The sequence below is a fragment of the Arachis stenosperma genome, chromosome 4 (genome assembly GCF_014773155.1).
Source record: "Arachis stenosperma cultivar V10309 chromosome 4, arast.V10309.gnm1.PFL2, whole genome shotgun sequence".
Taxonomy (NCBI): domain Eukaryota; kingdom Viridiplantae; phylum Streptophyta; class Magnoliopsida; order Fabales; family Fabaceae; genus Arachis; species Arachis stenosperma.
In genome coordinates this window covers 46,719,815-46,745,052 of record NC_080380.1, presented here as the reverse complement: position 1 = coordinate 46,745,052, position 25,238 = coordinate 46,719,815, and the positions used below count along the sequence as shown (strand labels likewise).

General features: G+C 33.0%; 1 protein-coding gene across 2 annotated transcripts; it reads right to left on the bottom strand.

The window, feature by feature from the left end:
- Positions 1–2,882: 2,882 nt before the first annotated feature.
- Positions 2,883–6,054, bottom strand: LOC130973566 (nudix hydrolase 25-like). 2 transcript variants are annotated; one of them, XM_057898159.1, is made up of 6 exons: positions 5,783–6,054; positions 4,931–4,981; positions 4,405–4,497; positions 4,030–4,142; positions 3,311–3,426; positions 2,883–3,195 (listed from the first exon to the last, which is right to left on the bottom strand). In XM_057898159.1, exons 1-6 carry the CDS (start codon positions 5,846–5,848, stop codon positions 3,095–3,097), a joined length of 540 nt encoding a protein of 179 aa, XP_057754142.1. In that variant the 5' UTR covers positions 5,849–6,054; the 3' UTR covers positions 2,883–3,094. The 2 variants fall into 2 exon arrangements, with proteins under 2 accessions (XP_057754142.1, XP_057754143.1); XM_057898160.1 differs by having other exon boundaries at positions 4,048–4,142.
- Positions 6,055–25,238: the final 19,184 nt, after the last annotated feature.

Sequence of the window (25,238 nt, the reverse complement as noted above, 5' to 3'; positions counted from 1 at the left end):
GCTTTGGTATGGTTGAAAAGTGTTTGAGTTGGTTTTTGGATTGAGAGTTGGTTAACTTTGAGTTTTGGTGCTTTTGGTAAAAATTGGTTTTTAGGTGAACTTTGATGGATCATAACTTGTGCCTCAGTTTTCAAAATCTGTTGAAACTGGTTTAAAATTAAAGCTTATTGAAAACTCTTCGAATCAATATAAAGTTTGTAAAATTTGGATTTTTGTAGAGGAAGTTATGATCATTCAAAGATTGGTGTCGAAATCTGAAATTCTGCAAAGTTGTAGAATTTTGTGATTTCTTGTATGTGCGTACGCACAGCCTTGTGCGCATGTACACACCAAGGAAGTTTTACAACTTGTGCGTACGCACAGCCCTGTGCACACGCACAAGTTGGGAAGGGTGATCTGTTGGGGGCACAGCAGATTGTTCTGCTGCATGAATTGTTTGTGGTCGGTTCCTTCTCTACTACAGGAAGTGTGCTGGGCCCATATCCCTGACGTAATACACTCCCTACTGCATGAGTGTGCTGGGCACTATATCTTAGGCGTAGCCGATTGTTGCTGCATGAGTGCGCAGGGCACTATATCTCTGGCGTGGCAGAAAAGGCTACATCCGGGAGGATGTGTCGGGTTTGCATTTACGGACCGACAGGTGATATCACGAGCCAATAGGATAGACATTCATCATATGCATCTTCTATATGCTTGTTTGCTTTGATTACTTGAGTATACCTAATTGTATAACATGCCTACTTGCTTCTTGAATTACTTGCTGTAAATGAATACTATCTGTGTTTTACTTGCTTGCATTTATCTTGTGTTTGTCTGGTGCTGAGAAAGTTAGGTAGGCGGTGGCAATGGGATCGCACGGAGGTTAGGTTGGCGAGGGCTGTGGGATACAGCGGTGTGATTAGTATTAGTTAGAATCCTTTAAGTTTGAAAACTGTGTTTATTATTTAAGGTTTACGTTAATTATATTTGTTCAAAGCTTGAATATTGGTTTGATGTGAAGTTCTAGGATTGCCTTTGGCGTCCCGGAGCCTTGCATCTTACATATTAGGCACTGTTACCATATTGAGAACCTCTAGTTCTCATTCCATATTTTGTTGTTGTTTTTCAGATGCAGGTCGTAATTCACCTCGGTGAAATTGCTGACATGGTGACAGAGCAGAGTATGGTTTCTCCCTGGCATATTTTTGTTTTATTCTGTTGTAGTAGTTTCTCTCACCTTTTTTGTTTTAGACTTTATGGCCTTAGAGGCTTACTTGAGAAATAAGTTGTATAAGCTGTTTTAATTCTAAAACTCAGTATTTTTCTATTTGTAACTTGTCGGCCTACACTCCGCATGCTGCTGCTAGTTCTCTATGATTATATTACTGTTATATCTATATATATATGATCTATTCTCTTGCATCTATACCTTGTATCTTGTGCGTTAGCTTCGTGTGAACGTTTCGCGCTTTTGTAATTCTATCTTTGAGCTTATTCCTTCATCGAGCTTCTAGATTATATTATTTTCTTCTATATATATATATATATATATATATATATATATATATATATAAGCCTTAGGATTATCGTAACCTCTGATTAAGCTTTGCTTTGCGGCTAGAGGTAAGGCTTAGGGTAATTGGGGTGTTACACATAACGTTCGCTCTCCCTTAAAATCAGCAACGCTCAAAAAATTTTTTTGAAAATACGTTAAGTACCCGACATGAAAGCTAGGGGCAAAGTTTATACCCTAACCCAAAGCTTAAAGCCAGACCCACTAAAGAATGAATGGCCCAATCCAAAAGGGTTGGTCTCCACGCTTACCTGAACTCTTTGAAGAAGTCGGACACCATCAAGGGAGCCTAGCTCTACTTTCCTAAAGCAAGTAACTGCCTCCGAAAATCTCTCTACTTCATCTAGAAAGATGATCTCAACAAACTTCCAAAATAAAGGGAACGGTTATCCATCAATAAAGGTAGAACTACTCCAACAAAGGTGGTCGACAACTCTACTATAAATACACACCCCTCGGATATAATTTACGCTCTAAACTACTAAAAATCTGCCTAAAACCCTTGCTAACTTAAGCATCGGAGTCTCTTGCAAGTACCACCCCTCATTTCTACACGAGAAACTCGGATGACTACACCTCGGCATAAGCACAAGTCGAACGATGCTTCAAAAGGAGCCTGGATCTCACGTTTAGGCCCAAAATCAGTTTTAGGTAACCCTAAAAACAAGATTATAGTAGTAGACATAAAATGAGAAGAAAATGTCAAACACCAAACTTATATATCCACTTTAAATATTGTATTGTATCTCGATATCTTATAAGAATTTAAAATTAATATATTATCATGTATTGTGTCGTATTCTATGTCCATATTACATGCATCACGAAGAAAAAAAAAACTCATGCATCATAGAAAAACTCTCCATCGTTATAAATTACGTAGCCAAATTTTTAAAAAATAAATTAAAATAATTCATTATAGAGGTCCATCGTAATTATTATTTATTTGGCTATTACTAATCTATTCTAATTATCCAAAAAATACTGACAGAATATTCCCAGCCTAGCAAAAAACAATATAACAAACTTTGAAAATACCATTTTATAAATTCCAAACCAAATCTCAAGAACTGAGAGCCTTTCATGGCACAACAGAATTTCCTAGTTTCTTTAATTTCATCTGGCTCCCAATTTTGGCCTTATCTAGCAGGATTATGATCTCTCTTTCAGTAGCAAATAGCTGCAATCAGTCTTACAAAATAAAGGCTCCCAAAAAACGCTCTAACATTCACTAATCATATTGTTCATCTATTCTGCAGCACCATATATGCTTCCCCTCCCACTTAGTTGACATTTCTATACACCACATCCACAAACCACAATCAACTTCTCAGTAAAGAAAACTAGGTAAACTTTTTGCACATAGCCACATACACCTTATACATCTATTTATCTTTATTATTACAAGTAGTGATAGCACCTAATGAGCAGTTTCTACCTAGCATCCATTTACAAATAATGGCAGTGGTATTCCAAACTCAGTAGTAAGTAAAAATTAGTGAAAAAAATGGATTGAACTACATTTTGAATCCATAACGTTCACCATTTTGCCGATTTGCACTTGGCAGATATTGCACTCCCTTGGAAGTAAGGCTTGAAGGTTCTCATAACTTCTTCATAGGTTGGTCTCTTGTAGTCTACTGCCTGTTAATCATTTAGCAGAAAAATTAGATCCTTGGAGAGAGAGATAATAAATTCTCACTATTTTATTTTATTTTATTTTATTTTATTTTATTTTGAAAAAGAAGAAGAAACTAGCCTCCTCGACCACTTCTTCAGGGCTTGCCCATTTCCACTCTGCAAATTCCGGGTCTGCTTCACCGGTAGCTAAGTTGACTTCAATGTCATCATCTCTTAGTTGCATGAGAAACCTATCAAATGTTCATTAGAAGAAGCATAATTTTGGTGTGCTTTCTCAAAAGTAATAAGCATCAATGAGAAAAGACCCATGCTAATTAGTTTGAAATTGAACTCACAAAATGAATAATGAAGAAAAATGCATTATAGCAAATAGAAGTTATGTCCATATTCATACTACCAAGGCTTCTCATAAGTGAACAAAACTAGCAACAATAACAAACCTCTTTCTTTAATAGCTTAGTCTAAAGCATAATTTGACAAATTGATTACCATGGATAACCTTATGTGTCTATTGTGTATTACAATGTCTTCCCTAGATAGATACCAAATCGGTAATAGTAGAGAGACAGTAATTCAAACTTAACTTAGTTAACTTAACATTCATAATTTCATACCTGTAATATATATATAATTACATCTAATATTACTCATTTATTTCAGCTGTAAATAATAACTAGAAAATAAAGTACTTTTGGACTGATTTAGGCTGATTTCTATTGTCTCCGAAACACTTTTTATACCAAATTACCAAACATGAATGCATCAAAGTAGCATATAGAAATGTATTTTATATACACAAATAAACAAACTTCAATGAGTAGATAGAAACGCACCAACACACAAGTACGCACCATTTTTGTGCCTGTCCATGCCATTCACCACCCCAGAGACGGTTGACTTTAGTCTTCACAGGAGGAGGGAAATCATAAGTCAACCATTTCGGAACCTGAAAATGTAAAGTGCAAGCTCAGTCTAATGTATGAAAAGATTAACATCCACTCATCTCTCAGATATGATCAAGAGTTCTGAAATAATGTATCTACAAAGATGTAAAATCCTTCTGTTAAATATGTTTAACATTGCCCCAGTTTCTTACTTCTCAGAACTTGGTTTCTTTTATGCAAAATGATAAAATTGTTCATAATTTACATACATCTGAATCTTGTAACGTATCAGTATATCACTCTTTTGTGATGTTCTGCACAAACCTCAGCAATTATCTCAGCAGAAGCTATTCCAGTTTCTTCTTGAAGCTCCCTAATGGCAGCCAATTTGGGCTCTTCACCGTCTTCAATTCCCCCCTGATATTTAAGATCCCAAAGAGACGAGCAACCGATTTAGCTGAAACTTTTAATACTATACTAGACCTAGGAAATAACTATAATATAACAGGCAACAAAATTAATAATCCATTTTTCTGCAATGACTTGGAACAATGCACAATTAATAATATAACAGGCATGAAAATTAATTCAGCTCCTGCACTCTGAACAAGCCTTTACTGTTGATGTATCTCTAACTTCAAAGTAGGTATCTTGCAGGAAAGACAAAATAAAAAATAAATAAATAAATAATTCTACCACTCAATCAATGAACATAACAAATGGATCCCTTCCATATAATTCCTTGATCTAAATTTTTGGCTTTATTCTTTGTAAATAATTCAAACTTATGCTAAGAAAAGGAGGAAAATGGCAAAACAATTGAGCACGTAAAGTGAACTTGTGAATTCACCTGAGGCATTTGCCATGCTCCTGGAACATTCAATCTTGAAGCTACGAATATCTGATTGAAAAAAAGGGGGATAATTGTTAGTCATGTTGCTCACACAGAGCAAAATATGATTATAGTTATTCTCCGATTCAAAAACTGTAGAACATACTCATAAAATTTCTAAATTATACACACAAATTCAAACTAAAAATCATAGCATATGATCTGAAATCTAAGCTATCAGACGGTTATTCTGCAACATTTCGGTTAAGCTCAAATAACCTTAGATAAATACCACATGTCACAATCACCAAAAATCTGAATGAATTGCAAAACAGAACAGAGATCTCAGTATAGTTCATTAAATTATTGCATTTTTTCCCCTCCTCCTTTTGAATCAGTGGTCCAAAATACAATCAATTATGACAAAGTAGCAAGGGAGTGAATTAAACTAAGATAAAATGCTAGCCAAATTTTCCATATCTAAACGACAAATATGCTGCACGCCTAAGAAAAAATAAAAAATAAAAAATTCCCGCTTGTGTTGCATATTTATTTATGTCGGCGAATATATCCAAGTTTCGGATTTGAGACAGTATTGATATATAAGAATGCTTTACGAGTGAGCCATAATAAACAAAATAGCATCAGAATTTTCCTTATAAGAAAAAAAATTACAACAAGTGAACATCCAATAAACTAAAAATAAGAAGAAAAAAAATTCCAGCTGAATATAAGACTTAAGAACCAGAATATCTAAAACACCAAAATAAAAAATCAAATACTAAAACTAAGGTAGGGAAATAAGAAAACACTGCATTTATCATGAATTGTTAAAAAAAAGGAGTGAAGTGGGAGATGGCAGATGAGGACCTGATTATGGGAGTTGATGAGACAGACTCCAACGTTGGGACGATAACCTTGGGGAAGATCCTCCATTATTGGATATGCGAGATGAAGGCAGTGAGGTTGATGGATTGGGACGATAATAACACACTGGAGAGAGAGAGAGAGAGAGAGAGAGAGAGAGAGAGAGAGATGAATATGATAATGAGTTGTTGTTGGATGTGTCTGAATATGAGTTCCCGAATCTAAAACGCAGAGGAAAAAGGAAAAAGGAAAAAGGAGAAAGAGAAAGAGCAAGTGGTATGTGTGTGTGTTTTTGAGTGGGAAGCGCTGACTCTTGAGGACAGAATTTGTTAGGGCCGTCAAAATGGGCTAAACCCATCGGGCCAGCTCGTTTATCCGTTTAAATGGGCGGGCTTTGCCCCTAAAATTAAACCCGTTTAAATTTCAGGCTAAACGGGCTGAGCCCGATTAATCCGAAAAAAATGACGGGTTAAACGGGCTAGCCCGCGGGCTAAACGGGTGGCCCGTTTAATTTTTTTTTCATTTTTTTTAAAAAAAGTAACACTTTTAGCTAATATTTTTCCTGATCCGACCCGAAAATCCGACCCATCAACTAAAAAAAATTTTTTTAAATGGTTTTTGACCTAAAAGTGATATTTTTTGTCAAAATATTTTTCAAAAAACAATATAAAATGATAAACGGGCTGGCCCGTTTAACCCATCGGGCTGACTATAAATGGGCCGGGCTAAAAATTTTGACCCGCGAATAAAGCGGGTTTAAATGGGCCAGCCCGTTTAACCCATGGACTTAATGGGCTGGGCCTAAATGGGCCGGGCTAACCCGTTTGACAGCCCTAGAATTTGTGGAGTTGAGTTTTAATTTTTTAATTTTTTTTTCATTTGCGATTCTTATCCTGCGCACTCCGCCTCCCCCACTTCTGACTTCACAGATTTACACAATTTTTAGAGTCAAATTAGGAAAAAAAAATCTTGTGTATTAAGAGTTTAGTTTAAAAAAGTATTATAGTTTTTTAATAATTAATGTATAGATAAGTTCATTCATGTTTATCAAAAAGATAACTTCATTCATAAAAAAATATTTATTACTAAATTAATTAGAATATTATTATTAACAAAATTATGAAAGAATGAAAAAAATAATTTAATAATTATTATTGTTAGTTATTTTATTAAAATTTATTAACAAAAAAAGTTAAATATTAAAGTGTTTTAGAATTTTAAAAATTTTATTTTCAATGAATAATGTTTTAATATTTTGGTTTTTTTAGTGACCAATTTAAAATATCTACTTAATATACTAAAATTGGATTTTTTCCCAACTAATGAAGGTGACGTGTCGATCTCTCATGACTCTGTTTTCCCTCCAAAATGAACTTTTTTATTCTCTATTCTAAATTATTTTATAAAAAATTTTTATTATAATTATATTATAATTAATATTTAATAAATAATGCATAATTATACTAATTTAAGAAATATATTTATTATAGTTATATAAAATCAATATTTAATGCATTATTAAACTACTTATCAATTATCAATTAAACATATTTTTAATTATTTTAATAATAATAATAATAATAATAATAATAATAATAATAATAATAATAATAATAATAATAATAATATGATAATGGCACCGATTATTAATAATCAATTTATATTTCTCTAACTAAATTTATTTTAAAAAAAATATCTTTATATAATCATATTACAATATTACAATTAATATTTAATAAATAATACATAATTATACTAATTTAAGAAAATATCTTTATTATTTATATATTCTATTTATTCTATTATATAAAAATCAGATTTATTCTATTCTATCTGTAACACCCTCACTATCAGAAGTCACGCTTCCGGCTGCGCTACTCTGATAGCAAGGAGTATTACGACTACTTTACATACTAAATACTAAAATAGAAGCTTGTGACTCGACACTGTATCATTGATTTCCTTGAAAACCGGAAAATAAACACTTTATCTTAATAAAAAAAAAAGCAAACAGGCATAGATTCATATACAAGACTCCTTACATAATAACTCATAATATAATATACATATAAAACATACAATTCCTGTCCCTCTTACAAATTTGTAATAACAAAGACGAGAAAATAAAATACTCTAATTAATACAACAACATATCAACCAAACGCAGTATAACTCTTCTTAACGCTTCTTCATCCGGTTCCTGGAAAGGTAAAGCTGTAGGGGGTGAGAACCTAACCACACGGTCTCACCATGGAGTTTCAAAGTTGTCATAAGAAGATATTCAATAAGAAAACTGTTTTCAGATTCTGTGATTATCATTGTCTTATAAATACTTCTAAAATCAAATAGCTAATCGTTTAAAACCTTTTCAAAGAGGCAGTGTTTAACATTTTCAGAAATTCAAAGTCTTTCCTTTCTCATAAGCAAATCTCAATCAGAAACCAACCACACAATCAAACAACACAGTCATTAATTCAACACAAAGGTTCATTCTCAAATGTAGCACACCAGGACAAACACAAGCAAGACAAACAAGGAAAGCACAAGTAGGTAGCAGTTACAGCAAATAGTTCAAGTAGCAGTTAAGAACAGTTTAGCAATTAGGCAGACCAAAACAAGTTCAAACCCAAGCAAAGCATACAAATGCATATGATGCATGCCTGTCCTATGGCTGATGAGGCTCATTTGTCGGTTATCCAGCCAACCCGACAAGTCTGAATTGTCCTTAGACTGTCCCCCGACGTGCATCCCCAAGAGTCTATGCATAGCTTTTTCTCAAATAATCAATATTACTCAATGGGGGTAACATTCCCGGAAATTTATATAGTGCCCGGTCACACTTACGTCGTAGGGTCAACAGAGTATCGAGTTTTCAACCTGGTACACGTGGTGGCAAGCCACGGCCCTTAATCCAGGGAACTTCGTATCTCAGATATTTCAAATTCATAAGCCATATAAATAATTCATTCATCATTCATCAATATCTAAGCCATTCTTAATATCATCATCATTCGTCAATCCATATCCATTTCCAAACTCATTCAAAAATCATATTTCAAATCAATCCTTATCATTCTTCTTTCCGTTTCGTTCACTAACAATTCTCAATCCAAAACATAACTTTTTCTTTGATAAATGAAGCATTTTTAAATCATCATATAATGCTTAAAATTAAACCTTTTAAAATAACTACTTCAAATGAAACTTCTAATCTTATAAAATTTCGGCAGCATCTCCTCTAAAACTCGGATTCTGCCACCCTTTTCGGGTCCCATCCAAACATTTCTCAAACCTTTCCAAAACCTCAATCAATTTCCAAGATTCGGCTAGTTCCAATATCAAATGCTTTTCAAAGCGAATCAGTGCCCATAATAAATGTCTTTTTAAAATCAGACCAGCTCAAATACTAAATCATTTATAAAGTCACTAACTCAAAATTAACCCATTTCCAAAGCCAATTCCTTTACATCATCAAAAATAGCTTCAAAACCAAGAAAAACCATTTTTCATAATAATCAACTAAATAACCTTCCAAACTAATTTTTTTTCAGCAATCACAAACTACTCAGGCAGTCAAGCAATCAGTCATTTAGCCCAGCAAACAACCATATTTAGCAGGCAATTATAATCACAGGCATATGCTCTCTCACATTAATATCTATTTATCACAACTCTGTAATATAAATTAAATTTTAAGAAAAATCCCTACCTCAACTAGCTGAATTCACATAGGTTAAACACAGTAACTTCCTTCCCTTTTTGTTAATTTCAGCAGCGGCAACAACTCTAGTAGCTTGTTAGTACCATTAATATTATCACCTATGATAATTCCATCAGTAACCAGGGAAGGCAGAGCAACAATGTTAAATAGAAACATAGGTTTTCCTTATTCAGAATAGAAAAAGACTAAGAAACAAAATGGAAGCAGAGTAAGGATTGAGGAGTTACATATTCAGAAATAGCAGAATTGTGGGCAGTACTGATTTGAAGACAAGAACAGAGGAGGCTGTGGTGGATCCTTCTGGTGGCAGCTTGGACGGCGGCAGAGAGACTCGCGGTGACCGTATAACCAATAGACACAGGCTTGAAAGGCGGTTTCCGGCGCCAGCAACGGTGGCGAAGAGCTCCGACAACGCAGCAGCCGCGCGGCAGAACGACGGCGAGCCCAGCAACGCGGCGGCGACAGCAGCTCCGCAACAGTTTACCTCGCGCGCGTACCCTGTTCGCGACTCCAACGGCGACGTCTGGCAACGGAGAGGACGAACGGCAGCGGCGCTAGCGGCAGGACGCGGTGGCAACCTCCCTCCCGCGGTGGCTCCCTCACGAGCTCGCTCTCTCCCTCTCTCTGTGCTCACGACGCGACGGTGCAGAAACGGCGGCCGTGGCGAGTTGCGCGGTCTTCCTCTCCCATCAGCGCTCTCTCTTCTTTCTCGGGTCTCTTCCCTCCTCCATCAGCAGTGGCGGCGACAGTGGCAATAACGCCCACCGCGCCACCTTCCCCTTCTTCCCCCTCTCCTTCCTTTCCGCGGTCCCCTTCCCTCTTCCCTTTTCTTTCTTTCTTTCCTTCCTTTCATCTTTGCTGTGTGTATATCATTATTGTTGAGGGTGAGTGCATTAGGTGAGGGTGGGGTAAGTGTGGCGGTGGGTTAGTGATGGTGAGGGTAAATAATGTTACAATTAGGGTTAAGAGTATTGTAAATTAGGATTAGGGTTTAATTTGAGAATTAGGGTTTGATTTGGGACAAATTGAGGTTTTGTTTAATTTTAATAAAATTAAGAGATATTATATTAAATTAAATTATAAATTAATTATTTTAAAATTATTTTAAAAATATTATTTAATTATTAATTTGTTAATTGGCTTTTAATTAAATATTCTAATTTTAAAATATAAGATAATATAATTAATTTTCTTTGTTTATAAGAATTAAAGTGTTAAATTTCAAAATCTAAATTATTTAAACTAAATCATATAAAATTCTTATTATTTTATATTTGCTAAACTTTATAATTTAAATATAGAAAATCATTCAATAATTATAAAATCAGATAAAACCTTAAATTGTTTTAAACACTTTTTAAACAGAATTTGTTTTAATTATCTTTAATAGAATAATTTCAGGGATTAAAATACTTAATGATAAATAAATTTAAATTAGTTCTTAATAAGATCTTCTAAAATTTCTAGACCTTACATCCTATCCACCTTAAAAAAAAATTTCATCCTCGAAAATTAAAGTAATATACAAGGTAATATATAGTCTTTGCATTATACTTTTTAAACACTTTATAGAAAAGTATGAAATCTTAGTATGCATATATAAATGTTCAAAACTTTACAAAAGCTTGGAGGAATAAAATAGGGTACAAATCAAGATAGACGTTCACAAAATAAAACAGTAGCTAGTGTGGCAAAAAGGCCTATAAAATAGGTTGGTATAACACAATGGATATAACGCTCGCTCATAGATATCTTACCTATTTCAGAACTTCAACTCTCTAACTCTATCGATCACTTCACAACTCTATAACCCATCACAATTCTAACATCCGCAAACCTTTACGAGGAACAAACTGATATACTCGCCATAACGTTGCACACTTACCAATCCATCTTTCACGTTTACGAACATCATTTTTAAAGTTTCGTTTGCTATCCCTAAAAGTCATACGTGATTCTAAGGTAATCCTCGAGTTTATTCAAAGGAATACAAGATCTCGAAAAAACAAGCGACAAAATTTACCAAGGCTTGAAAGGACTGTTAAAATCACAAGTAATCAAAAATGCATAAGAAATGAAGAGTGTCAGACAGAAGATTAGTTTAGCAATCTCAAGAATGATTTCCAAATCAACAAAACCCGATAGGAATAACAAAAGAAAAAGTAGTGTAGTAATTTGAAACAAAATTAAATCGAATCATGGAATACGAGGTTTATAGAAAAGAATGTTTAAGACCAAAGACAAAGCTCATAAGTTTCGAGTAGAATTAAGAACACTTTCGAATAAATTGCTCATAGAGAATGAAAAACATTCTAAAAACTATTTCACGTTTTCAAAGGAAAAGTGTGCATCAAACATTTTATAAAAGAAATAAGAAAAGTATATTTGGGGTATTACGTTAATACAATTCCATGTTGAAATAGGTTATGTAAAGTTTTAAAACAAATTGAATACCGATTTGACTAAGAACAAAAATATTTCCTCAAATATTTGAGAAAAATAGTTAGGTGTGAACTTAACCAAAAGTAGGCATAAAACTCGAAAGGAAATCAAATTGCCTCTTCTCAAAATAATTTATAAGTTAAAGACAAATTAGGTGGGGTTTGAAAAGGAAAAGTTAATTGGGTTAAGATGAAAACAATTTTTCAAAAGTCTTAATAGATATTTAGGTATTTAGTCAAATAAAGGTATACAGTGAAATTATGGCAAGGTTAGAAGAAAATCAAATATTTGTTTAAAAATTCTCAAGGTTTATATTCAATCAAGCATGTATAAAAATTATAGCAAATATGAAAGAGAAAGAAGTTAAACTTTATTTAGAAAAGAATTCCGAAGTAAAAATTTTGCTTATAAGTCGGTTTCAAAACTTTATTTAAAACAGTGCATGCCAATTCCAAAATAACTTTGTCAATTCAAAGAATAACTATAGATGCAATTCAGGCAAGAAAAATTGATTTAAATTTCTTAAAAAGAGAATCCAAAACTTGTTTTAAAAGTTAATATCAAAACAAAATTGCCATCACATAAGAGCATTCAAGAATATTAAGACGTACTTAAAAAGAAATCAGGCCATATGAAAAAAAATCTTAAATCAAGGGAGTTCAAAAAAGATCAATTAGGCATAAGACATCGAACAAGCTTTCAATTGAGCTACTGAAAACTAAACTTCCTCTTTTACCAGTCATTCCCTAAAAAACTAACACATCGATTTTCACCTCTAAGGACCACGTGTAACACTGAGATAAGTACAAATACATTCAAAGAGATACAATTCGCAGGAAGAGTAGAATAAGCGACAAAATTATGTTTCTCATAAATTTGGAAGGAGGTGTACGATTACAATTAAGCAATGATGTATAGGCACGAGAACACATTTTGAAAAAAAGTCATTTCACATCATAACAAGAAATATTTAATTTAGGAATTCTAAAAGGTACAAGAAAGGGGTAGTAATAAATTAGATCAAAATAAACTAAAACCAAATCAAAGGAACTCAAGGTTCACAAGAATATGAAGGAATGATTCGAATCACCAACAAATAAGAATGATCAAAAGTCATGAAGTATACCGGAAGGAAGAATCAAAATGTAAATAGGAAAGAATTTTAATTTCAAAGAATTCCAATAGAAACTATAAAGGAGAACAGGGCAATTGTTTTACAAAATTCCAGAAAATCATCAAAAACGTAAATATTGTGTTATGTTAAAACAAATTCAAGTCGAACTAAATTATGCAAAATTTGTGAAAATAAAAATTAGCTAGGCTAAGGATGAAATGTTTTTTCGACAACCTTGAAAGGTACTTTACATAATCAATTAAGAATTTACATAAAAATAAAGCGAGGTTGTTAGGAAATCAATTTTTTTTTTGGCAAAACTATTTCTAAGGTAAAGGCAAAATATGTAAAATTTGAAAGATAAAATTTAATTGGACTAAAAACCAAAAGTAATTTTTATAAATCTCAAAAGGTACTCAAGCATTTAATCAATTAGAAATATATAGAGAAATTACAGTAAAATTGAAAGGAATTTCAAATTCTGTTTGAAAAGGAAAATTTGAGGTATGGTTTCAAAAATACATATAAATAAAGACATGCCAAATTCAAAATACCTTTATCAAAATTTAAAGAATAATTATAGGTACAATCAAGTAAGAAAGAATTAAGTTGAAATTTCTTCTAAGAGAATCGAAAATCTCTTTTTTTTTTTTTTAAAGTTTAAAACTAGAATTCCAAGTGCTTTTTTTTTAATTAAACAATTTCAGATTTTCATAAAAGACTACATGAATAAAAAAAAAGTTTGAAAAGACAAACAAATTCTCCAAAGAATTTAAGTAAATATAAGCAGTTAGAATTAAAAGAGAATGCATTTCAACAAGAAATAAAGTTGAGAAGTAATCAAACTACTTTTCAAAAAGAAATCTCAAATAAGGATTTCAAGGCACACTATAAAAGAACAAGTTACAAGTCATCAGTAAAATTTTCGAGACATAAAAGAATATCCTCGAGAATTAATTCCTAACGTCCGCAAGCAGCGCGATAAGCGTTACCTATTACTTATCAATTCCAATTCGCCCTTAATAACCTATTAACTTTCCCGTTCAAATAGCCATCAACATTAAGTTGGCCAGACTTAACATCAACAGATATGCAACGACAAGCTAACAGTGTTAATTAATAGGCAGTCATGTGCATAAAATTCTAATTCTTGTTACTTGGACAAGACCTACAACATGACCGACATCCAAAGAATGCAATGAAGCATAATTAGTTCATTCCCAAGGCTCTAATCAGGATGAACTGCTCTGATACCATAATGTAACACACTCACTATCAGAAGTCACGCTTCCGGCTGCGCTACTCTGATAGCAAGGAGTATTACGACTACTTTACATACTAAATACTAAAATAGGAGCCTGTGACTCGACACTGTATCGTTGATTTCCTTGAAAACCGGAAAATAAACACTTTATCTTAATAAAAAAAAAAAAGCAAACAGGCATAGATTCATATACAAGACTCCTCACATAATAACTCATAATATAATATACATATAAAACATACAATTCCTGTCCCTCTTACAAATTTGTAATAACAAAGATGAGGGAATAAAATACTCTAATTAATACAACAACATATCAACCAAACGCAGTATAACTCTTCTTAACGCTTCTTCATCCGGTTCCTAGAAAGGTAAAGCTGTAGGGGGTGAGAACCTAACCACACGGTCTCACCACGGAGTTTCAAAGTTGTCATAAGAAGATATTCAATAAGAAAACTGTTTTCAGATTCTGTGATTATCATTGTCTTATAAATACTTCTAAAATCCAATAGCTAATCGTTTAAAACCTTTTCAAAGAGGCAGTGTTTAACATTTTCAGAAATTCAAAGTCTTTCCTTTCTCATAAGCAAATCTCAATCAGAAACCAACCACACAATCAAACAACACAGTCATTAATTCAACACCAAGGTTCATTCTCAAATGTAGCACACCAGGAGAAACACAGGCAAGACAAACAAGAAAAGCACAAGTAGGTAGCAGTTACAGCAAATAGTTCAAGTAGCAGTTAAGAACAATTTAGCAATTAGGCAGACCAAAACAAGTTCAAACCCAAGCAAAGCATACAAATGCATATGATGCATGCCTGTCCTATGGCTGATGAGGCTCATCTGTCGGTTATCCAGCTAACCCGACAAGTCTGAATTGTCCTTAGACTGTCCCCCGACGTGCATCCCCAAGAGTCTATGCATAGCTTTTTCTCAAATAATCAATATTGCTCAATGGGGGTAACATTCCCGGGAATTTATATAGTGCCCGGTCACACTTACGTCGTAGGGTCAACAGAGTATCGAGTTTTCAACCTGGTACACGTGGTGGCAAGCCACGGCACTTAATCCATGGAACCTTGTATCTCAGATATTTCAAATTCATAAGCCATATAAATAATTCATTCATCATTCATCAATATCTAAGCCATTCTTAATATCATCATCATTCGTCAATCCATATCCATTTCCAAACTCATTCAAAAATCATATTTCAAATCAATCCTTATCATTCTTCTTTCCGTTTCGTTCACTAACAATTATCAATCCAAAACATAGATTTTTCTTTGATAAATGAAGCATTTTTAAATCATCATATAATGCTTAAAATTAAACCTTTTAAAATAACTACTTCAAATGAAACTTCTAATCTTATAAAATTTCGGCAGCATCTCCTCTAAAACTCGGATTCTGCCACCCTTTTCGGGTCCCATCCAAACATTTCTCAAACCTTTCCAAAACCTCAATCATTTTCTAAGATTCAGCTAGTTCCAATATCAAATACTTTTCAAAGCGAATCAGTGCCCATAATAAATCTCTTTTTAAAATCAGACCAGCTCAAATACTAAATCATTTATAAAGTCACTAACTCAAAATTAACCCATTTCCAAAGTCAATTCCTTTACATCATCAAAAATAGCTTCAAAACCAAGAAAAGCCATTTTTCATAATAATCAACTAAATAACCTTCCAAACTAATTTTTTTTCAGCAATCACAAACTACTCAGGCAGTCAAGCAATCAGTCATTCAGCCCAGCAAACACCCACATTTAGAAGGCAATTATAATCACAGGCATATGCTCTCTCACATTAATATCTATTTATCACAACTCTGTAATATAAATTAAATTTTAAGAAAAACCCTACCTCAACTAGCTGAATTCACATAGGTTAAACACAGTAACTTCCTTCCTTTTTTGTTAATTTCAGCAGCGGCAGCAACTCTAGTAGCTCGTTAGTACCATTAATATTATCACATATGATAATTCCATCAGTAACCAGGGAAGGCAGAGCAACAATGTTAAATAGAAACATAGGTTTTCCTTATTCAGAATAGAAAAAAGACTAAGAAACAAAATGGAAGCAGAGTAAGGATTGAGGAGTTACATATTCAGAAATAGCAGAATTGTGGGCAGTACTGATTTGAAGACAAGAACAAAGGAGGCTGTGGTGGATCCTTCTGGTGGCAGCTTGGACGGCGGCAGAGAGACTCGCGGTGACCGTATAACCAACAGACACAGGCTTGAAAGGCGGTTTTCGGCGCCAGTAACGGCGGCGAAGAGCTCCGACAACGCAGCAGCTGCGCGGCAGAACGACGGCGAGCCCAGCAACGCGGCGGCGACGGCAGCTCCGCGACGGTTTACCTCGTGCGCGTACCCTGTTCGCGACTCCAACGGCAACGTCTGGCAACGGAGAGGATGAATGGCAGCGGCGCTAGCGGCAGGACGCGATGGCAACCTCCCTCCCGCGGTGGCTCCCTCACGAGCTCGCTCTCTCCCTCTCTATGTGATCGTGATGCGACGGTGCAGAAACGGCGGCCGTGGCGAGTTGCGCGGTCTTCCTCTCCCATCAGCGATCTCTCTTCTTTCTCGGGTCTCTTCCCTCCTCCATCAGCAGTGGCGGCGACAGTGGCAATAACGCCCACCGCGCCACCTTCCCCTTCTTCCCCCTCTCCTTCCTTTCCGCAGTCCCCTTCCCTCTTCCCTTTTCTTTCTTTCTTTCCTTCCTTTCATCTTTGCTGTGTGTATATCATTATTGTTGAGGGTGAGTGCATTAGGTGAGGGTGGGGTAAGTGTGGCGGTGGGTTAATGATGGTGAGGGTAGATCATGTTACAATTAGGGTTAAGAGTATTGTAAATTAGGATTAGGGTTTAATTTGGGAATTAGTGTTTGATTTGGGACAAAATTGAGGTTTTGTTTAATCTTAATAAAATTAAGAGATATTATATTAAATTAAATTATAAATTAATTCTTTTAAAATTATTTTAAAAATATTATTTAATTATTAATTTGTTAATTGGCTTTTAATTAAATATTCTAATTTTAAAATATAAGATAATATAATTAATTTTCTTTGTTTATAAGAATTAAAGTATTAAATTCCAAAATCTAAATTATTTAAACCAAATCATATAAAATTCTTATTATTTTACATTTGCTAAACTTTATAATTTAAATATAGAAAATCATTCAATAATTATAAAATCAGATAAAACCTTAAATTGTTTTAAACACTTTTTAAACAGAATTTGTTTTAATTATCTTTAATAGAATAATTTCAGGGATTAAAATACTTAATGATAAATAAATTTAAATTAGTTCTTAATAAGATCTTCTAAAATTTCTAGACCTTACACTATCTATCTGTTCTATCTATTCATTTAATTCGTTAAAGCAAATCAATTATAATTAATTAATTATATCAATTAATTAATTTGATTAGACATTCAAATCTCACCATTTATTATAATTTATATGAATTTATTAATTATATCAATTAATTAATTTGGTCAATTATATTAATTATTTGATTTAATTAGAGTAAATATCAAATTATTTAATAATTAATTTAATTAGTTTATTTTTCTCAATACCATCTATTTATACAGGATCACATATTTTTTACTCATTCACTCTCTTTTCTCTCTCTCCCTCCCTCCCTTCCCCCCTCTCTCTCTCTCTCATGTTTAAGGTACAATTTTTATAATTTCTTTAATTTTTGTTTCTTTTATCTTTATTTATACATTTCATTTTTTATTTTTTAACATTTTTGTTTATTTTAATTGATTATTATTAGGCGCATACTTTTTTTCTTTTAGCATCTGATTAACAAAAAAGATGTGTCATCTTTACATTATTTTTAAATAATCTTACTATAATTTTATTTTGTAATATTCTATTTTGTCATGTGTGCTTCAATTCATATATATATATATATATATATATATATATATATATATATATATATATATATATATATATATATATATATATATATATATATATATATAGTCTTTCTTTTGTGATTCACAATTAATATATACATTGTTCGTATATGTAGTTTATATGTTAATGCTTTTATTGATTCTCTTTATTATTTTTTTTTTGTGTGTCTCTTTGTTGCTCTTTATTTTAGTTATATTCATTGATTTCTCTGTATTGATGCTCTTTTTAATTATTTGAAATATCGTAATAATTTAGAGTGTATGTTGTGACCTATGTGATATTCATTAATTTGGTGTATCTTTTTAGATGGTTTATGTTATAATGTGTTTAAGGAGTTGACTTAAAATTATAATATGATATATAAATTTATGATATGATTTATAGTATGCTAAAATATTAGAATATTATCATATAGATATTTTTTTATTTGTCCATTAGATTCAACTATATAGGATATTAAAAATTATGCAATTATGTAATTAGTTGTTTTTTTATATAATTATTGTATTGATCATTTATATTATTAGTGAGACTATTTTCATTATTAATATTTATAAATTATATTGAAAGAATATAGTTTATGATATTTATTTTTTTACTTTTTATTAAAAAAAGTATAATTACTTTACGATATTTATTTTTTAAATGCACTATGTATGTAATTTTATTCTTTTTTTTTCTGACAAAGTGTTACTCATGATGGTAATTCTTCTAATGGTGTAAATGTGAAAAATTATATTTTTATTTTTTGATATAGTCGATATAATATTAATAATAAATAGTAATTAACCCTTCATATTTTTAATCAAAGCATTTTGACGATAGTTTTTATTTACAGATATTAATGAATGATTGTTTCTTTAAAATTAAAATGCATTATAATTTTAGGTTATTTCATAATTAACAATAATACTTTATTATTTATTTAAAAATAAATTACATTATGATTTTAGGTTATTTCACAATAATAATTAATGTTCATAATATTGAATTACTCTAAATTTTTTATTTTCTATCGTTAGTAGTTAATCCCAACTTAAAAAGATTACGTTGAATTGTTGAATAGTCCAAGTATAACCGAGTTAATTTAGTTTATTTATTTATTAATATAATTGATTGAAAGCATAAATGATAAATAAGACAAGCAAATAATTAGAAAAATAGAATGTTAGTAACTACTTAAAATAGATAACAAAATAAATTATAGGGTATTACTTTATTTAAATTATTAATAATTAAAAGAATAAAAGTTCAGTAATTATTTTTAAAATAGACATTAAATTTAGTTTTATGGTACTAATTTATTTGAGTTGTTAATAAAATTTTATAATTTTCAGATTTATATCTACTCAATTTATGTATTTTATTTTATTTTGCTTTAACAAAAAATTGAGACGTGTATTTTTAATTATTTATTTAGAAAGTATAACGAAGTGAGTTATATCAATTAAAATTAATTATCGATAATTAATATCAATTAATTGATTGTATTAATTTGTAAAATGAATAACGTATAATAAATGTTGTGAAATTAATTATAATAAATTAAAAATTAATAAATAAAAAATAAAAGGGATTTTTTATTGCTTTTTAATGGCTAAACATTTTTATAATTTCACTTTCTCTTTATCTCTTTTATTTTTTTAATTGTTATTTTTACATTATTTTTAATTGTTTATTTTACTTTTACTTCTCATATATAGATTTATTGTAATTCATCACATGTTCTTTTTGAGTTTAAGTGATTTTTTAGGTTATATTTTACCATTGATGCGTTTATTTTGTTTAGTGTGTTTTTTTTAGTATGTGTTTAATATAATAACCTGTAAATATCTATTCTATTATATAAAAATTAAATTTCTGCACTTAATGATAAAACTGTCGTGACATGTTTATGATAGTGTTTTTTGGTTTTAATTTCTTTAACTCTTTAAATTCAATTTATTATAATAAATTAATTATATCAACTAATTGATTTGGTTAATTATTTAAATATCATACAATTTATTATAATTTCTATCAATCAATTAATTATAATTCAAATTAAATGATTATTTTGTTACGAAATTATTATTTTCTAATCTATTTATGGGTAATACATATATTAATTATAATCATAAATTAAGCTATTTTACATTAAATGACTTATAAAATTAAGCTATTATTAAAACCGATTAATAACTATTTTACATGAGACGAGAGAGGAAGAAAGGGCATGATGAAACTACCATGAAAGAAGAAGAAGAAGAAGAGGTCTGGGATGATGGGTGGGGGATGCATACGGCGTCATTTTGGCCATTAAGGACCAATTTGTCCTCCAACAATTTGTTCCCCATCCACTTCAGCAATCGTAACGGACACATCACTCTCCACCCCTCCACCTTAGCAAATTTCGTTACCGTTTCAAGCACCAATTCCACGCAAGGACTTAATTGTCACAAAATTTACATAATGAGGGATTGTATTTTCCAATCTTGAGGGACGAAAATATCCGCGTTTTAAAAGGTCAGGGACTTATTTGTCCTTTACCCCATTTAGTTAAAAGAAAATAACATTTTGTACTCAATCATATTTTCAAAATTAGTATGTCTATTTAAGTATGATATGCCATTGAGTTATAGCTCAAATAGCATAATTTCTCCATACTTATTTAGAAGTTGTGAATTTGAGTCTTCTTATTTTTGGTTAAAAAAAATATTAAGTATGATACTTTTATCTTATTATTATTATTATTATCTCATTATTATTATTATTAAAAATACTTTCTACCACATAAATAATTTTTCAAAAACAAAATTATATAATTTTTATTAAATAAATGTGTTAAATATTTTACAATATAATATAAATATAAAAAATTAAAATATTTTTATTTAGTATGACTTTTTTCAAAGATGGTAGGTTATATTTCATTAATTATTGAAAAATAAAATACAAAGATGTCCAAAAGTAGAACAACATAATAAAAGGTGAAAATTTCTCAAAACAATACACTGAAGGTGGTCGAAAAATGAAGAAAAATCTTAAAGAAGAAAGAATGATAAATCAAATTGAATGAAACTAAGAGTTTGTCTCATGGAGATGACGATCTAAACTAGGAGTTCTTTGGATTTCACGGAGCAACTTGACAGATTTTGCTAGAATGGCAGACGGCATTGAAGTAGAACCTTCAAAAATTAACTGGTTGCGAGCTTTCCAACAGTTTCAGCAAATGATGGCAAGCAATTGAGAATTACGGTCAGAATTCTTCAATGGGTTAAGCATCTCTATTGATGCAGTCTACCATGTCCAAAAGTCGTTAGGACTCTGAGGGGGAAGACAGTCACAAAGATAACTCTGAGACCATACTTCTTTAATTCTAGAGTAATCGATCAAATAATGAGTGATTGTTTCTGTTGCTTCATGACAGCAAGGTCATATTTGCGATATAAATGGGATGCGGTGATGAATCTGAGCAAGCATCGGAAGCCAGCCATGGAGAGCTTTCCATATAAATAGCTTAATTTTGTGAGGCAAGTTCAACTTCCATAGATCAATCCACGGTTTTTTTTGCTGCATATAATTAGAGCAAAGTTCCAAAGGCGGATGGTAAAATAAATAGCCAATTCTGTAACCTGAAACTGTATCATATTGCTTGGCTTTATTCAAATCCAATTGCAATTTGTCTCTGCTCTGCAGAATTTATTTTAATTTATTTTTTTCTTTGATGCTTTGCACCTTGAGCCTAGCCGTGACTTTAAATATTTTGTCTCAAGGATTACTTGACACAGAAACACCACAAGCACTTAACTAGGGAACTCTCTTTGAGTTCTGATTTTTCTTTCAGTTACTCCCAGACAGTGGTGCTCAAAGCCTTTGGCATACTCTGTTAAACGCATTTGGTCTCGACTCTAAGTGTTCTGTCTCAAGGATTACTTGACACAATCACACCACAGGCATATGACTAGGGAAACAACTCTTTGAGCCTTGGACCTTGCTCAGAGCCTTAGACCTTGCTTTTATTTATTAATTATTATTATTATTATTTTTTTTGCTGTTTCTCTTGCTTCAAGGATTAAATTTTTGTTTATTTCAGAGAAGTCATAATAATTCTCTAAATTCATGTTCCTTATACATCAACATCCCTTGATTCAAATTCAAATATGCACTGTTCATATCATGCATTCAGAATTACCATTAATACCACCACATTTAAGTAAATGAGACTTTTTAAAATTAACTCAATTTCTCATGCAATACATCACTTCTTTTCTTTTCTCTTTAGATTCAAGTTCAGTGAGTGGTACATGAAACATCTTTTCAGCATTAAAGCAATTAAAAGAAAACTAAACTAGTCCTAGGATTCTAACTAATAGAGGATCATGCAACAGACAAAGCAAAATAGCAGAAAACCGGAACATAACATAGAAAAAGAGGGGAGGAATAAAAAATAAAAGAAACTCAACCACCTTAGTTATCCTAGCGGTCGCTTTATTCTCCAGGTTGTGCTCCTTAATGAAGATGATTTGCCTCCCTTTTGTGCCAGGAAACCAATAAGCGCAGCGTCCAACAATACCAAACTTAAAGGTTTGCTTGTCCTCAAGCAAAGAAGAAGTGAAAATAGAAGAGACGAATATTATGAGGAGAGAAAAATAAAAGGATAAAAGAATAAGAGAGAATTAGGATTGGGAGAGAGAGAAAGAAAACTGGGTGGCGCAAGCGGCGCGTATGCGTATGTCACGCGTATGCGTGGGTCGCGCATTCTTCATAATGACGCGTTAGCGTCAGGCACGCGTCCGCGTGCCCTTGATTTTTTGTGATTCGCGCGAAGTCAGCCGAGCGCCCGCGCGACTCTCTGTTCGCATGGCTTGGGAGCTAAATTATTATACGACGCGTTCGCGCCATGCACGCGCTCGCGTGGATGGCCATAAGTGCAACTGATGCGGACGCGTCAGTCACGCGTCCGCATGCCCAAATTTGTGCTTTTAGCACACTTTCTGCCCCAGACCTGCACAACTCTCTGCCCAAACACTCTTTTACGTCGATTTTGTAGGTCACGCGTCCGCGTCAGTGACGCGCACGCGTGGATGGCGAAAATTACAAATGACGCGCACGCGTGGGGTACGCGTACGCGTGGTCATGTTTGTGCGCCAAGCATGAGTCCAGTGCCATGCTCGCGCAACTCTCTATCAATTATTGTTTTTCATGCACACATGATTGACTCGTTCGTGTCAGTGATGCTTGCGCGTCGGGTGCTCTTTCTCTTTTTTTTTTTTAGCTTGAGGTGTTCGGATCCTGTAATAAAATAGCTGCATGATCAAAAAATTAGTAAGAACTCAATAAACTAACTAAGAAAACTACTACTACGAAAAATAGCTAAGGATACGAATTTATCGGGTTGCCTCCCAACAAGCGCTTCTTTATCGTCACTAGCTTGACGTCAGTTCTGCTAATTCAGCAGATGAGTGGACCTCTGGCGATCAATCTCGCCTCCAAGATAGTGCTTCAACCTCTAGCCATTCACTATAAATTTTCTGTGATAATTCTCTTCTTGTATTTCCACATGGCCATACGGTGAAACTCTGGTAACCACAAACGGTCCTGACCATCGGGATTTCAGCTTCCCGGGAAAGAATTTGAGCCTTGAATTATATAGAAGCACTCTTTGTCCTGGCTCAAAGACTCTGATGGCAATCTTCTTGTCATGCAGTAGCTTAGTTCTTTCCTTATAGAGCTTGGCATTCTCATAGGCTGAATATCTGAAATCATCAAGCTCATTCAGCTGAAGCATTCGCTTGATTTCTGCAGCTTCTGAATTAAGGTTCAGATACCTGATTGCCCAGTAAGCTTTATGCTCCAGCTCAATTAGCAAGTGACAGGCTTTGCCATAGACCAACTGATAAGGGGACATGCCAATGGGAGTCTTGTATGCTGTCTGGTATGCCCAGAGAACATCATCAAGCTTCCTAGACCAGTCCTTTCTTGAAATACTGACGGTCTTTTCTAGAATCCTCTTAAGTTCCCTGTTGGAAACTTCAACCTGTCCACATGTCTGAGGGTGATAGGGGGTTGCCACTTTATGACGGACTCCATATCTCTGCAGAAGAGAGTCCAGTTGTCTGTTGCAGAAATGGCTCCCTCCATCACTAATGAGTGTCCTTGGGACATCAAACCGGCTAAAGATATATCTCTGAAGAAAGCTCATTACCACTTTGGCATCATTCGTGGGCAAAGCCACAGCTTCCACCCACTTGGACACATAGTCAACTGCCACTAGAATATAATTGTTTGAATGTGAGGATGGGAAAGGGCCCATGAAATCAATACCCCACACATTTAACAACTCAACCTCAAGAATCCCTGCTGTGGCATTTCATGGTTGGGGGGAGATTTGTGGCTTTTTCACATCTATCACAGTACTTTACAAACGCTCTTGAGTCCCTGAAGAGAGTCGGCCAGTAAAATCCGCTCTGAAGGACCTTTGTAGCTGTCCTTTCACCACCAAAGTGGCCTCCAAACTCAGAACTATGACAGTGCCAAAGAATCTGCTATTTTTCTGCAGCTGGGACACACCTCCGGATGATTCCATCTGAGCATCTTTTAAAAAGGTATGGTTTTTCCAAAATGTAGTACTTTGCATCAGTCAATAGCTTCTTCACTTGTTGCCTAATGTACTCCCTTGGGATAAAGTTCATGACCTTATAATTTGCAATGTCTGCAAACTATGGAGCCTGCTGAATGAGGAACAATTGCTCATCCGGGAACGTCTCAGTCACAGCTATGGGTTGTTGTACTCCTGCTTTCGGCTCAATTCTGGAGAGATGGTCAGCTACTTGATTTTCTGACCCTTTCCTGTCTTTTATCTCAATATCAAACTCCTGAAGGAGCAACACCTATCTGATTAATCTTAGTTTAGAATCCTGTTTGGTTAGAAGGTACTTCAAAGCAGCATGATCAGTGATAAACCACTATTTTATAGTTTATCTTGT

Excerpts from the sequence above, each read along its gene's own strand:
- LOC130973566 (XM_057898159.1), bottom strand. The coding sequence starts at position 5,848 with ATGGAGGATCTTCCCCAAGGTTATCGTCCCAACGTTGGAGTCTGTCTC. Across the intron at positions 3,427-4,029 it reads TGGTGCGTACTTGTGTGTTG|GTTTCTCATGCAACTAAGAG; the intron begins GTGCGTTTCTAT and ends AACATTTGATAG. Across the intron at positions 3,196-3,310 it reads AGAAGTGGTCGAGGAGGCTA|TAGACTACAAGAGACCAACC; the intron begins GTTTCTTCTTCT and ends ATTAACAGGCAG.